This window comes from Eschrichtius robustus, chromosome 1 (genome assembly GCF_028021215.1).
Source record: "Eschrichtius robustus isolate mEscRob2 chromosome 1, mEscRob2.pri, whole genome shotgun sequence".
NCBI lineage: Eukaryota > Metazoa > Chordata > Mammalia > Artiodactyla > Eschrichtiidae > Eschrichtius > Eschrichtius robustus.
This window is the reverse complement of record NC_090824.1, coordinates 113,100,614-113,114,772: the sequence shown is the minus strand read 5'-3', so window position 1 is coordinate 113,114,772 and position 14,159 is coordinate 113,100,614. Positions and strand designations below refer to the sequence as shown.

At 39.2% G+C, this 14,159-nt stretch overlaps 1 protein-coding gene across 1 annotated transcript in view; it reads right to left on the bottom strand.

Annotated features, from left to right (window-relative positions):
• The window catches only part of SCG3 (secretogranin III), a 37,476-nt gene extending 23,547 nt beyond the window's left edge, over positions 1–13,929 (bottom strand). Inside the window, exons 1-8 of the mRNA XM_068536125.1 lie at positions 13,537–13,929; positions 12,799–12,851; positions 12,254–12,299; positions 11,943–12,158; positions 7,079–7,221; positions 6,103–6,252; positions 3,047–3,224; positions 434–550 (exon numbers count right to left, since the gene is read on the bottom strand). Coding sequence (XP_068392226.1) covers positions 434–550; positions 3,047–3,224; positions 6,103–6,252; positions 7,079–7,221; positions 11,943–12,158; positions 12,254–12,299; positions 12,799–12,851; positions 13,537–13,627 — 994 coding nt within the window. The 5' untranslated portion in view covers positions 13,628–13,929. The remainder of the gene's footprint in view (positions 1–433; positions 551–3,046; positions 3,225–6,102; positions 6,253–7,078; positions 7,222–11,942; positions 12,159–12,253; positions 12,300–12,798; positions 12,852–13,536) is intronic.
• Positions 13,930–14,159: the final 230 nt, after the last annotated feature.

The following is a 14,159-nucleotide window of genomic DNA, read 5'->3' as shown; positions in this document are numbered from 1 at the left end:
GCAGAGCTGGGACCAGGAAGCAGAACTTCTGATGCCTAGTCCAGTGCTCCTTCCTCCTCACCACACACATGCCGCACTGGTTAAAATCAAGACTCTTTTTGTCCCAACCATGCAAACACAATTGGAAAAAAAAAAAAAAGTCAAATTTTAATAATATTATCTCTGAGGAGATTATTTGAACATGTGAATATGACAAAATATAACAAAGGTAAAATGTTTGTATTTGAACTGGATCTATAAATATAAAGAGTTGAAAACGTCTGGTTAATTTTATTTGTATGCGTTGTCAAGCTGGGCAATTCTGATTACCCAGATGATTCAGGCTACTTTGGCATAAATTATCAAATTAGTAAAATAATTGTTGCCCAATCTCTCATTCATTTTGGACAATGAAAACTAACCACTGTGAAAACAAAAGTGGTAGGACTCTCACCAAGGTAGGAAACACCTTCTTCTGGAGATATGGTGCCATATTTTACCATCATCTTCACAAAGTCAATCAACGTTTTCATGATAGTAATCAGGGTTTCTTTCTCTTTTGCCTCTTTTTCTGTATAAAAGGACAAAATAATTTTTTAAAAACTAGTGGAGTATAGCTTCATCTTTCAATGTTAATTTATGAAATACAGCATCTTATTGAAATAGTTCTCCCTACATTTGTAGCTAAACCATTTATAGCTAAAATATATTTAATTTCTGAAAAGCCCAAGACTTGATTGGGAATACAGAACAATGTACAGGTATACTGAACTTTTTCAGAAATGGGTAATTATAACTTCTCCAAAAAGGTTTACCTTAATCTAAAATATTTTATTGATGGAGTAGATGATAGAGACAGTTTGCAACCTGAGATAATATAAACTCAAAAGGAAAGTTAGAAGATTGGTAACCCAACAACCTTTCTCTACTCTGGTTGTATGTTTTTGAGGGAAGGAATGACCTGTTTTCATTAATCAAGCTTAATATTTGAAATAGGAACACACATGTTTCTTTATTTTTTAAATGCAGTGTTGATTTTTTAACAGTAGTATATATTGCTTTCTAACATTTATTTCATTTGAAAGAATAAACGCATATAGTGAAAATATTCCAATGGTACAGAAGTGAACAGTGAAAGCAATATTCTCTTCCTCTCCCTCCCCACAGCTCCTACTTCCTATAGGCAATCACTATTAACAGTTTCTGGGAAACTCTTCATATTTGACATACTGTTCTGTATCTTGATAGAACAAGATGGCCAATGATTCCATAATAGTTCAGTGGCTATATTAATTCTAAAATCAGAAAAAAAAATCTATTTCCATTTTTGAAGGAAAGAAAAACTAAGTTGCTAGAGGACAGCTTCCCTATTCTTTCAGCTGCCAGGAAGGATTTTCTCTACATACTTCTAGCCTCTACCCCCATTTTTTCATCCTCCTCACAGATGAGGTTGGTAGCCAACAGCCATTAGTCTACTTTTCTTGATGGATGGGGATTTGGAATCTTTCTTCTTTCTGTTCCCCTGGAACAGTGGAAGGCAGGGACCTGAAAAATGTGCCTGCTGTGCAGACTCAAACTCTTCCAGGATCGGCTGTTCCAAGAGCTAGACTGAGGGTAGGGAGTAGACAAGCCCACTGCTGGCTCTCACACCAAGCTACATTCTACAACCCGGTCTGTATCAGTAGCAAAGATATTTTGGTTTTCTGTCTGTTTTAAAATTTCTCAATTGGTTCAGACCTTGGGTAAAAAAGATGGGTACTATCAAAGACCTCAGTGTACGTATTTAAATTAAAAGTCTATAAAAACAAAGGCAATAAGGAATGGAGTCAAGGAAACTGAAAGATAAAAACACACAAAATAAAGAATATTCCATACAGTGGAATCTTAAAAATACCACAAAAGTCACAAAGTTGGGAGAGAGGAAGGTGGGAGAAGAGGTGGGGGAGAGAAATCCTGGAAAAGGGCAGGTAAATAATAACTTCAGCAATCACATTATTTGCTCAAGGTCACATCCATATAAATATTTGGTACTAGGCTGATACACTTCACTGACAAGAAATGACTCACCAGGATGACAGAGGTTCTGAGCTGGGTATCTGCCAACCAGTGGGGCAAGATGGATCGGAATAGACCCTCAAGATGTACAAGCCCTGCAGGCACCAGCAGGGGGGCTGGTGCCATCTGGCCAATGTCTGGGATTGAAGGACCAAAGGATGCTCCCCAGAAATGAAGTCTACTCTAAGGTCACTTCTTGGGGAAAGATGTTACAATTACAGAAATCTTTATTACAAATGTTCAATCTGGGGATGAATCTTTAAACAGAAAGAAGAAAAGCTATAAGGCAGCGCAGGGCGGCTATCTGGACAATAACAACAGAAAACTGGCACATTATTATCCTCCTTGCAGATTAACCAAAAATAAACATGAACTGAAATCTTCAGTCAACTTATTTTGGTGCACATAGAAAAGAGCGCAACACATTAAGGACTTTTTTTTTAAAAAAAAGCAGAACATTTCCCAAGCGTGTTTTGGGCTCCTGACCTTCATTAGTCCAATGTTTAGTTCAATTCATTTGAAGACAAGTTGAAAATATCTAAAAAGCAAAATTCTGAATCATTTAAAAATAATAAATTATGTTCCATACACTTCTTACTACGAGAGGAAAATAAAGCCTTTTTGAAAAGAGACTTGCAATAAAAGTTGAGGCTGAACTGGGTCAGGCCAGGAACGCTCTCTGATTCATCTCTATATGGGTACAAGGTTCACTACAATCCCAGGAACACAGCATGTGTTCAATACCTGTTTATTGAACAAATAAATGAACCCTCTGTTAACATGAAGATTAAATTATCCAGAAATTCCACCTTTCCTGATTACCCTTTCCTAAATATTTCCATGGCTAGTACACTTCTTTTGAAAAAAATCAATGTGAACTATTTTCCCCGAGGCCATAATATATGTCACTGATGGTTGAATTTAGAAATTGAAAACAGGAAGAAAAAAAACCCACCCACACATTTCCTGGAATTACTGTTTCTGTTCCACATGGTCAGAAAACAATGTTTACCTGAATCAATACTTTTCAGTAGTGCATAGAAGTTTGGGAAATACTGGAGTTCCTCAAAGTTGTCTTCACTGTAGGTTTTAGTTCTCCTTTCCAAGCCATTCGTCAAGGTTAAGGTGTTAGATACTGTTTCGTCATTTTCTCCATTAGCAAAACCATCTTGAATTGCTGCCATTGGAGTCTCCAGTGGGGGAAAAATCAATACAAAATAAACATTTTTGTTAGAATTGATGACAATCCAGGATGATTCTTTCCTCTGTGATGCCCTTGAATGTGAAGTGCAAGATCATCTCTTCCTTTGTAAGCTCCTGCAGGATCAAACTCTATTGCAGGCATGTGGGCATCTAGTTACATGGGAAGGTCATTGGGATTTAGAGACAGGTGCTTGACCTGAAGACCCTGGCTCCTGCTCAGGGGAGAATAGACAGGTTCCTGCTCTGGCCAAGTTTCCCTCCACCAGTTCTCATGAGTGTTTCTTCATAAAACTGCCTTTCACCAAGGAGGGGAGCTTTGAGTTTATAGAATCTACCAAGAGGGATGGTGCCAAGATACAGGAAAGCCTGTCACAATGTCTAATACTAGCAGAGCAGTCATACCTTAGTGATTCCTGGGTGACATTTTAAACGCCAGCTGGAAGGGTACATAAGACTCTTCTTCCTAAACCTGATGTGTGTCCAGTGTTCCCTATCTTAATGATCCATTCTCCACTGAGTGAACTGGACAGAAATGTAAGAGCCTTTCTTGCCTCTTCCTCTTCATCTCCCTGCATTCGATCCATCAGTAGCCTTATTGGCCATACTGTCTAAATTTATCCCAAATTTGTACATTTCTCACTTTCTCCACTACCCCACTCTAGTCCAAGCTACCTTCACTCCTTACTTTTTAAGTGGTACACCACCCACCTTCCAATCTATTCCCAGCCCTGCATTTTCCACGTTCTAGCCAGTTATCTTTTTAAAAATATGATCATGTAACTCCTTTGCTTAAAATCCTTCAGTGTTTTCCCATTGCTGTTATGATAAAGATCAGAATCTGTACATGGCTGATAAGACCCTGCTGATCTGGCCTGGGTCCACCTCCCCAGTCCCATCTCTCATTGCTCTCTCTGTGTTTCAGCCACACTGTCCTTGTTTCAGTTACTTGGGTACTCCACACATCCTTCTCTACATATTGCCTATCATATTCATAAGTTAACTCCTATTCAGCCTTCAGTTTTTGGCTCAAGTCACCTCCTCCAGGAAGCCTTCCCCAAGCTTAAGTCCAAGACAGGTTCCTTTTTTATGAGGTCTAGTAGAACCATGTTTCTTTTCTCAGAGCACTTAATGCAGTCACAATTAAAATACATGACTGGGCTTTCCTGGTGGTGCAGTGGTTAAGAATCCGCCTGCCAATGCAGGGGACATGGGTTTGAGCCCTGGTCCAGGAAGATCCCACATGCCGTGGAGCAACTAACCCTGTGTGCTACAACTACTGAGCCTGAGCTCTAGAGCCTGTGAACCACAACTACTGAGCCCACGTGCCACAACTACTGAAGCACACGCGCCTAGAGCCCGAGCTCTGCAACAAGAGAAGCCACCACAACAAGAAGCCCGCACACCGCAACGAAGAGTAGCCCCCACTCGCTGCAACTAGAGAAAGCCTGCGTGCAGCAATGAAGACCCAACACAGCCAAAAATAAATAAATAAGTAAATTTATTTATTAAAAAAATAAAGTAAAATAAAATAAAATACATGACTATTTGAAGACCATCTACCTCTTCCCTTAGACCTTAAGCATCATGAGAGCAGGGATTATATCTTTTTAAATGAGCATTGTATCCCCAGTGTTTGGTACATAGGTGGTACCTCAATAAACATTTACTGAAAGAATATTTTGTTTGCATTTATGCATTTAGATAATATGAGTGAGCAGGTCAAGCATATGGACATTTTAGAGATGGGAAGTAAGGAGTACATAATGGGAGTGAAGGATCATGAAAATTGCTATGTCAGTTTTAGTTCAGTTTGGTAAGTTTGAGTAAAAGCCATGAGTTCTGTGATAAATCTCGATAGTTTTTTTTTAGGGTGGGTGGATCTTCAAAAGCTGTTTTTAAAAATGGCAGATGGTGGGGATTGGAAGTAGGGAGAGCAAAGGAGAATTTTTGGCTAGCAGTAAAAAAACAAAACAAAAACAATCCATAGCAATTTCTGTTTTCTAGCCTTCCCTAAAATAGGACCATAAGTCTATACACCCTTTTTCCGTGTATTTGGGATAGGATGTTGGAGAGCCATGGGGTATGGGTGCTCTGGTGGAGAAAATGAAAGGAGAGGTGAGGAGTTTGATATCCTCTTATATCCTCCTATAGTTAGCTCCATCTAGAAGTTTAAAAAGAATTCAAGGAGGAGAGAATGATTTTAGTAGTTTGGCTGAGGCCAAAGAAAAGATGAAGAGGCAGGGAGTCCAGCAAGGACAAGGGCGAATGAATGGCAAGTCTAAGTAAAGGATGACAGACAGGCCTCTGAGCCAATGGAAAGAGGAAGGAGCAAGTGGAAGAACACAGGGTAGACAGAGAGGCAGCATGAGGCAACTAGCTCTGAGGAATATAAAAGCTGGTGTGGAAAAGGATCAAATCAGCCCAAGTTTCTTTTTTGGGGTTTTGGGAGCAGATGATGACATCCACTGTGAACAGAAGTTGGATACCAACTTCTGCTGTGAAATACTTGGATCCAGCACACTGTGATTATATGAATTATTATGTGAAATAACCGTTTCACGATATATTATGTGTTATTTTACTCTGGGGTATAAGGCATAATCTTTACTATGTAATATAACATGCATCTTTATATTATTTTCAAAGTGGAGTTCATTTATATCTTTAAACTCATTGGTATTTCATTAATGTATATATTTTAAGGGGGCTAAAAATGTCACATACCCCAGTTCTTATTTGGCACAAACTGAAGTATTAATTATACACAGATTGTATTAATTATATACAAATACAAGTATACACACACATCCATGCACATGCATATACACATACATAATAGATGCATATACATTTGCATATACATACCACTTTCTCTGGTATTTTTCCGGCCTGACTCTCAGTCCTGTTTGTTGGCTTACTGATCTCCTCTTCATAACTGTTGGCTTCCTTAGAGATCAGTTTTTGTAAAACCTCTGCAACTTCATCTTCCAGTGTGTGTGCCTGGCTTTCTGTGATCTGTTATAGAGAGTCAAAACATATAACTGTTATTCCCATTTTTGTGATTTAAAAAAAAATCTAGACTAAACTCTTCAGTTGAACACCTATTTTTAGAAGACAAGAGAATGTTCTGGTCCCTCTTCTGAACATCCCTTGATTATGCCTCTACTACATGCTGGCCTTCACAGTGACTGCTCAGCACTCCTGGGAAGAAGTGTCTTTGGGCCCATTGTGCAAGCATCAGTCCTGTCTGTTGGAACCCACAGAATACTTAATTTGAGAAACAACTTGAGGGTTGTTTCTCAGTCCTCAGCTGCAGATCATAGTAGGTAACCTTTGAAACCTGCAAATTTAGTGCTCTCCTAAAGCCTGCCAGGTCTGTGTTAGTATCTGGGAGCCAAGCTGGGGCGGGGTCAGTTTGGATTGCTTAGGGCTTCCCAATCATTGCGTGGCTTTGCGCATCTTACTTCCTTCTCATCTAACACATTTTTTTTTTAAACTTCTGCTGGTTAAATCCTAACCATCCTTCTAAGCTCACTTCAAACACCTCCTCCTCTGAAGCTTTTCCTTATTGCACAACTGGATATAATCCATCCTCTGGCACACTGAACCACTCAGATGGTTCTTAGGCACCTTGCATCATGAGCACTTGTGTACTTGTCTAGTGTCTCTGATAAACCATAAATTCCTAGAGGGAAAGAATGGTGTCTTACTTGTCCTCGAGACCCATGGTGACTGGTATAAAGTAGATGCATTATAAACATTTGGCTCTTTGAATGAAGTGGCTTGGCTTCTTAGCATATTCCAACCTAAGATTTGGTTTATTCTCATACATATGACTTACTAGGCCAAGATTCAGCAGTTTAGAAACGATCTTGTCAAATACTCCTCTGTCATTTTCCTCATAAATCCTGGTAGCAATTTTCTGGACAATGTCTTCAGCAGTTAAAGAAGTTCCATCTAGTTGATGAAGGCCATCTGGATCATCTAGACAGAGCAATCACAACTTCACGTTGTGGTGATCACAGACCTATTTCTTGGATTACATTAGATTTATAATCTATATCTTGTACACTCAAATATGTTTGGAATACGTTTAAGGTGGTGCTTAGTCCATGTAAACTCTTGGTTTAAAATAAAATTTGACTTCAAGTTAAGAACCTAGGATGATAATGGAAATTCTGAAAGCTTCTTATGTGATTATAAGAGGAAGATCTGAAAACAACCCAAAAGGCCTCTCCGTTTGTAGCACTAATAGTACAAAAAGTAAAATACTGTTAGATAGTATGCAGTATTGTTCAAAGCACTCTTCTATTTATTATATAATTTGATATTCCATTTCCCCACAAGAGTAGATTGGTATTATCTGCACATATACTCTCTTTGCAGGCAAATTCCTGGGCTGAGGGTGGGGAAGTCTGCCTTACACCCAGAATCAGAGAGTATGTACTGAAGATTTTATGACTTACCTGGAATAACTGTTTACTTGTATGTGTCAGGGCACCTTTATGTAAGGCAGCTTAATGTGACAAGCCTCTTTCTCCAGAGAATAGGGAACTTATTTTATGTGCCTGGAATTTAAGCTTTTAAAATGTGATCACAGGTTTGCACAAAGCAATATGTAAATCTATGTAAATCTCAGCAGAGAAGCTTGCAGATATGTATCCTTGGCTTTCCTGGGAATACATTTGGCAGCACTACTCCAGACTAAAGAAAGCAAGGGCCTTCCTGAGGGAAAGGAGGGATACAGTAGGGTTGGTGGCAAGGAAGCTTTGCACTATGTCCACAGAGCACTCCCAGGAATTAATTGGTCTTTTCCAATCTATGCCACATGGAACAGTATATTCATATATGCAAGTTTACAAGGCACTTAACCTGTCACTTCTAGGCAGCTTGGAAAGATCAGAAATTTAGCTCCAGTGATCCCTCTTGTTATCTATATATCCTTGGACCACTGTAAAGGAAGTTAATAAGAGTATCTATTTCATGGGATTGTGAGGATCACATGGAATAAGATGTAAAAGCACCTTTTAAATTGCAAAGTATCGTATGAAAGTTAACGTAGTTTTATTATGATGGACCGTAGATTTGTACCTGAAATAAAGGAACTACAATTATCTTCTAGAGAAAATAGACATTGCATCCCTAGCCAAATCCTGCCCTAATAATTCTGATCATATTCACTCAAAGAAAGAAGAACCTAGTACATATTTCTATTCTGATTCTCTCCTTTTCTTCCATAGCTCCTGGGGATTCGTAGACTTCTTCTAGACTCTATGAAGCTGGAAGTATGTGCAGCCTCAGGCAGAATATCCTCTTCTTGTTGTTTGGAAAGAAGCTTAGGAAAATGAGCAGGGTGAGTACACACAGAGGGCTGGAAGTTCTCTGACAGTATATGATTGCTGAATTGTTGGCCAACCCATGAGCTGTGAGCCCATTGAGTCCTGTGTAGCAGAGTGACGAATGAGCAGAAAAGTCCCTTAGAAAACCCTGTAAAATCAGTTCCCCTCCTGGCTGACTGAAAATTGGGTTCATCACCCATGTTTTTCAGGAGCAGAGACTCACTGTCACTTAGGTTTGATTTTTCCATTTGTGGGTTGCAAGTCAGACTCTCGGGAATATGTGGAGCAGAAACTTCCCTGGGTCTATGCAGAGGTGGAAGCATTTATTTCCCTTCCCACTTATCCCTCGGGATCTGAAAAAGGAAGAATAGTGGTTGCCTGCTGAAGCTGGAAAATAAACGAGATGACTGTTTTTCAGTTCATTTACTTCACAACAGGAAGAACATTAGCAACACTCTGAAGAAACAGCCTCCTCCTCTGCATTGTTGTATTCTCCTGAGCCAGGAACTTCAGGCTCCCCTAGCAGAGCTTAGCTAGACGGGGTTGATAGTTGAGCAGTTGGGCAATGCTCCTTGCCTTCCAGTGATTTCCCCTGCTCCTCTACAATGGACAGAATTACTCAGAATGGCTTCTCTACTGCTTGTGAAGGGGTGTTTCACCCTCCTATACAGACCTCAGAGGGAAACCAAACATGAGTTCAACATTTATAAGTTTTTAAAGCATTTACAACTCTAAGTGGATGCAAAAGGGCCTTGTTCAAAGTTGTCGTCTGCTCAGTTACATTTGAATCTCCAGGCATCTAATATGGCACTTGACCTTCATTTATTCAATATATTTGTATTAAAGTCTTAATATGGGCCAGGACTGGAAATAGAGTGATAAAGAGTTTAGATGTGGTCCCTAACTGCACAGAGCTTACTGTGTAGCTCATAGACTGATACATAGTAATTGCTCAATGAATATTTGTTTGGTGAATGCACACAGGAGCCACAAAGCACTATTTCCTAAAAGAAACTTACAAAAATCCTGCATCATACATACTGTAGAAAACACTGAGAATGAGAATTGGTGGGTCCTGTAGCACAAGCCCATTTACAGGTTTCCTAAAGGTATAAAAAGCACCCTGCAGAAGTTAGGCCCCTTGCCCTCCCTTCTGGGATGTAAGTCTGCATACCTCTGAGGTTCTAGTCACCTGAGTGGTCCCAAACCTTCTGGTTCCAGGATTACCAGGGTATGAGAGAAAATCAGCAATTCACTCATATCATTCTCTCCAAGAATCTTTTCTGTATACTCAAGTGGTCTTAAAATGACCCCTAGGGTAAACCTAGAACCATCAAAACTAGCACTTGGTAGTTCTGAACCTATTTGCATGTTAATAAAATGTTGAACAATTTAAACATAAGTTGCTCAAGTTAGTGATAGATCACAAACAGATCTGCCTCTGTCTGCATGTACAGCCCATCTGACCAAAAAATGCAGTCAAACAAACTTTAGACTATTTTTTTATTTTATTAAATCAAATGGTTGATTCAATCAAAGGGGTTAAATCTATTTTTCATGGGGCTATGCCCAGTGCCTATTTATTTCTAGCCCAAATACTTTAGTTTAAAAAGTAGAATTCAAAAAAAAATTTCCCTGGGAATTCCCTTGTGGTCCAGTGGTTAGGACTCATCGCTTCCACTCCCATGGGTCCGCGTTCAATCCCTGGTCGGGGAACTAATATCCCGCAAGCCACGCACAGCACAGCCAAAACAAAACAACAACAACAAAAACAAAAACAAAACCCTCACACACAAAAAAAACCAAAAAAATTTCCCTGAATAGTATACAATATGAAATGTGTCAAAATATAGACCATCTCCCCCACCCGATACATATAAAACACACTTCTGAATTCTCCTCAGGCTACAATAGCCTATAAAAGTCATTTAATTGGCAGTTGTTTTCTGACAGAGATAATCAGTATAATTCTCTTGTGGTCCGTGGAAAAGAATTAAGACACATAAGAAAATCTGTAGTCACTCCTAAGCACCAGTATTCAGAATGGAAGACACACTGAGGAAGACCTCAGTGCCTAGGTACAATAGTTAATTTATTCCCTCATGTATTCTTTTATTTGTGCATTTGTTCATTTATCAATTCATGCAACAAATTCATGAGCTCCAGACACTTGGACTACACCATCTCTGTTCTCATGGAGTTTTCAGTTTAGTTTAGGAGAAAAAGATAAATCATAAGTAGTCATACTCAAGGATGTAAAATGACAAACTGCAATAAGTGCCATGAAGGAAGGAAATAAGGTTTCTATCAGATCATGTGTGCTGGATGAACCTAGAAAAGTAGACAGCCCATGTAGGACTGTAGAAGCCATGTTAAGGATTTGGGGTTTTATCCTAAGAGAAATGGGAATATATTAACAGTTTTATGCAAAACAGTGGCATGCTCATGTTTGTGTGTTGAAAAGATCACTCTGGCTGCTACATGAAGAATAAGATGGAAAGGGTCAGAGCGAATGCTAGAAGATCCATTGGGAGATTTTGCTCTAGTTCAAGTGAGACATGATTGGAGCTTGGAAAAAGATGGAGGTGACCGGGGATAGAGAAAAAAATTTTGAGAGATACATAGGAGATAAACTTGCTAAGACTGATGGATTAGAATTTGAGAGGTAAGGAAAAAAAGAAATAGTTTGACTCATAGATTCGTATTGACAAACTGGATGTATAGTAGTGCCTTTCCTACAGGAAAGAGGGCTAAGTTGTAAGGTGTACAGAAATTATGAATTTAATCTTAGACATGTTAAGTTTGAGGTGCATCTGAGACTTCCAAGGGAAGATAAGTCAGTAGTTAGCTAGATATAGGTCTATAGTTCAGAGAAGTCTGGGCTAGTGATATGAAACATCAGGATATAGATGGTAACTGAAGCCGTGGAAAGGTTAGAATGACCTAGGGAGAAAGGATATAGCTAGGAAGAGAACACTGAAAAAGGAGTAACGAATATTCCACTTGGGGAGGGGGGGGTATTTTGTTGATTTAATTGTTTGAGAATTATGATATTTTGCTTGTACTAATAGTTAAATTGGAATGTTAAAATGAATTCAATAACATAAAATATAGAGAGTAGATTTAAATTTTTTTCAAAGCATCAGTAAAGGAACCTTTAAAGAGAAAATAACATCTGGGCTTCTGTGGAGCTGGAGCTTTGCACATTATCAGTAAGTTTGGGCTTTATCTCAATTTTGGACATGACTAATAAAGGATTGTAAGTGTGTAAGAGATATTTTTAAAATATAGGACTTTCTCTTAACCCATAATGGGAAACTCCAAATTAGAGAAAATAGGTAGCAAAACTTCTTTTTCTTCATTTACCTTGAAATTTATGATCCAGTCCACTCTTAGTAGAATCATAATCATCAATCAGTCTTCGATTCTTGGTTGAATCAACATCTTCCAGGTTCAATTTATTATCATTTGGAGAACTTTTTACGGACTGTCTTTCTTTGTCATTCTTTTCCTTTTCGGTTATAGCCTTTAGCAGGTTCAAGTTATCAACAAAGGAATAATTGCTCTCACCTGGCTTGTTTTCTGGAAGAAAAGCCCCCGAGCCAGGCACACCCATTTTAGTTAAGCTTCTCATAGCCTACATTATTTAAATTAACATCAGTGTAATTTCTTATTACCTGAAGGGTATGTTTTTTTAATCTTGTCTGCTTCTGCTTCAGCAATCTGTGAAAGAAACAGGAGATAGACCTGGTTTTAAATCATTACTCCACCACTTACCAAATATGACAGCTCAATAATTTAATCTACGTGGGATTTAGCTTTCTTGTTTGTAAAATGTAGTTAATAATTTCTATCTCAAAGTATGTCATAAGGATTAAATGAGATAAAATAAAGGGCAGATGGTCTATAAATATTAATTCCCACTCTGATAATATTGGTAAAAGATAAATCTCTGATAAAGAAATCTTACAATAGAATGGATGTGATGTTGAGCTTACTGGGTTATTATGCAGTCAGCTTTTTGTATTATACTGAACTCTATATTTAACTGTTGGGACAGAGAAATTACCAAAATTATATTTCCCTTCATAATTTCAATGTTTATTATTAAGCTCCTGAGGTTTGTGAATTCAAAATGGCTAGAAATTCACAGCATAATTACATTAAATAATAATAACTAAAATAAAATGGAATAGCATTTATCATTTTACTTCTGACCTACCTGCTCATTCAGAGGTCTTTCTGCACTTAATTCTCTATTATGTAGGGGTTTGTCTGGAATAAACACACACAAATACAAATTTAATTGTTCATTGGAAAGACAATATGTCTCATTAAATAAAATCTTCAAAAAAAAGGAGGAATATTTTTGGATGACTGTGAAACAAAAATATATATTAACAAAGATTATCAAGATTATACAATAACGATGATTATCAGTGTTGCCTTGCTTATTATCTTGGTGTATTTCCTGAGTTAATAGAATTACACTTCTTTTTTTTTGACCAGAAATCTAACATATTGTTCTAACACTTGGTTTACCAGCTGTTCTCAACTAGACAGAGCATAGTCTGGATTGGTATTATTGGCACATTAACAGCTTTCTTCATACACTGCACGTTTTATGAACAGAATATCTGAGAAAGGTTGTAAGATGACTAGGAAAAAAAAAAAAAAACCCAAACCAAAAAACAAGCCATATATTAGGCGGGAAAGCCACCGCCTCCCAATTTCAAAATAAGATCTTTCAAAACAACTTATGTTATTGTTCTATCATGTAAAAAGTGAGGGAGGAAAATCTGTCTTCTGGCTCTAAATTCGAACTGATTTCTCTGTCAACATGCACGGATATGACGTGATCAGAAAATGAGGCAAGGTGATTTACAGCTCGCGGATTATACCAAGCTGTACCTTTTCATGGCGAAATAAAAGGGAGGTGGGAAGAAAAGCGTCCACGTACCTTGGCTGCCTGCCGGTTTGGGGAAAGCTTGAATTGGGCTGCTGTGGAGCACCAACACCACAATCCAAGTGCCGGTCCAAAGGAACCCCATTCTTCCACGCTTGGCTTCAGAAACAGCCTGGCGCCGGGCTCCCGGAGCTATAGCTTTTGTTATGAATGAAAAGGAGGCGTAAAAACAGGAAGAGCGAGGAGGGCGGGCGCGGGGAGGGCGAGTGGCGGGGACTCGGAGCTGGTGGAGCTCTCTGGGGCTCCGGAGTAAAGGGATTCGAAAGACTCTGGGCGCTCGGGACTCAGGCCTTCAGGTGGAGGAGAGCGCTGTCCGCCCCGTGGGTGCTGAAGTTCCTGTGACGCGGAGCGGGCAGCGGGTCTGCTAGGGCGTTGCCTTCTTCTCGCTCCCTCCTTGAGAGGAAGTGAGGACGAAGCGCATGCTCCCTGCGAGCCAGAGGCGGGAAGGGATGGCGTCAGCGACTCCGACGCAGCTCCAATCCCCACAGCGAGTGGAAGGGGGGAGGACGGCAGACTAGGTAGCGTATTTTCTGCGCCGCAGTCCTAGGGGTGCTCCTGCGCTCACGGTCACCTGGATTGCTGTAAGCGTGGACATTGTTGTCGTAACCTCCCAAGTA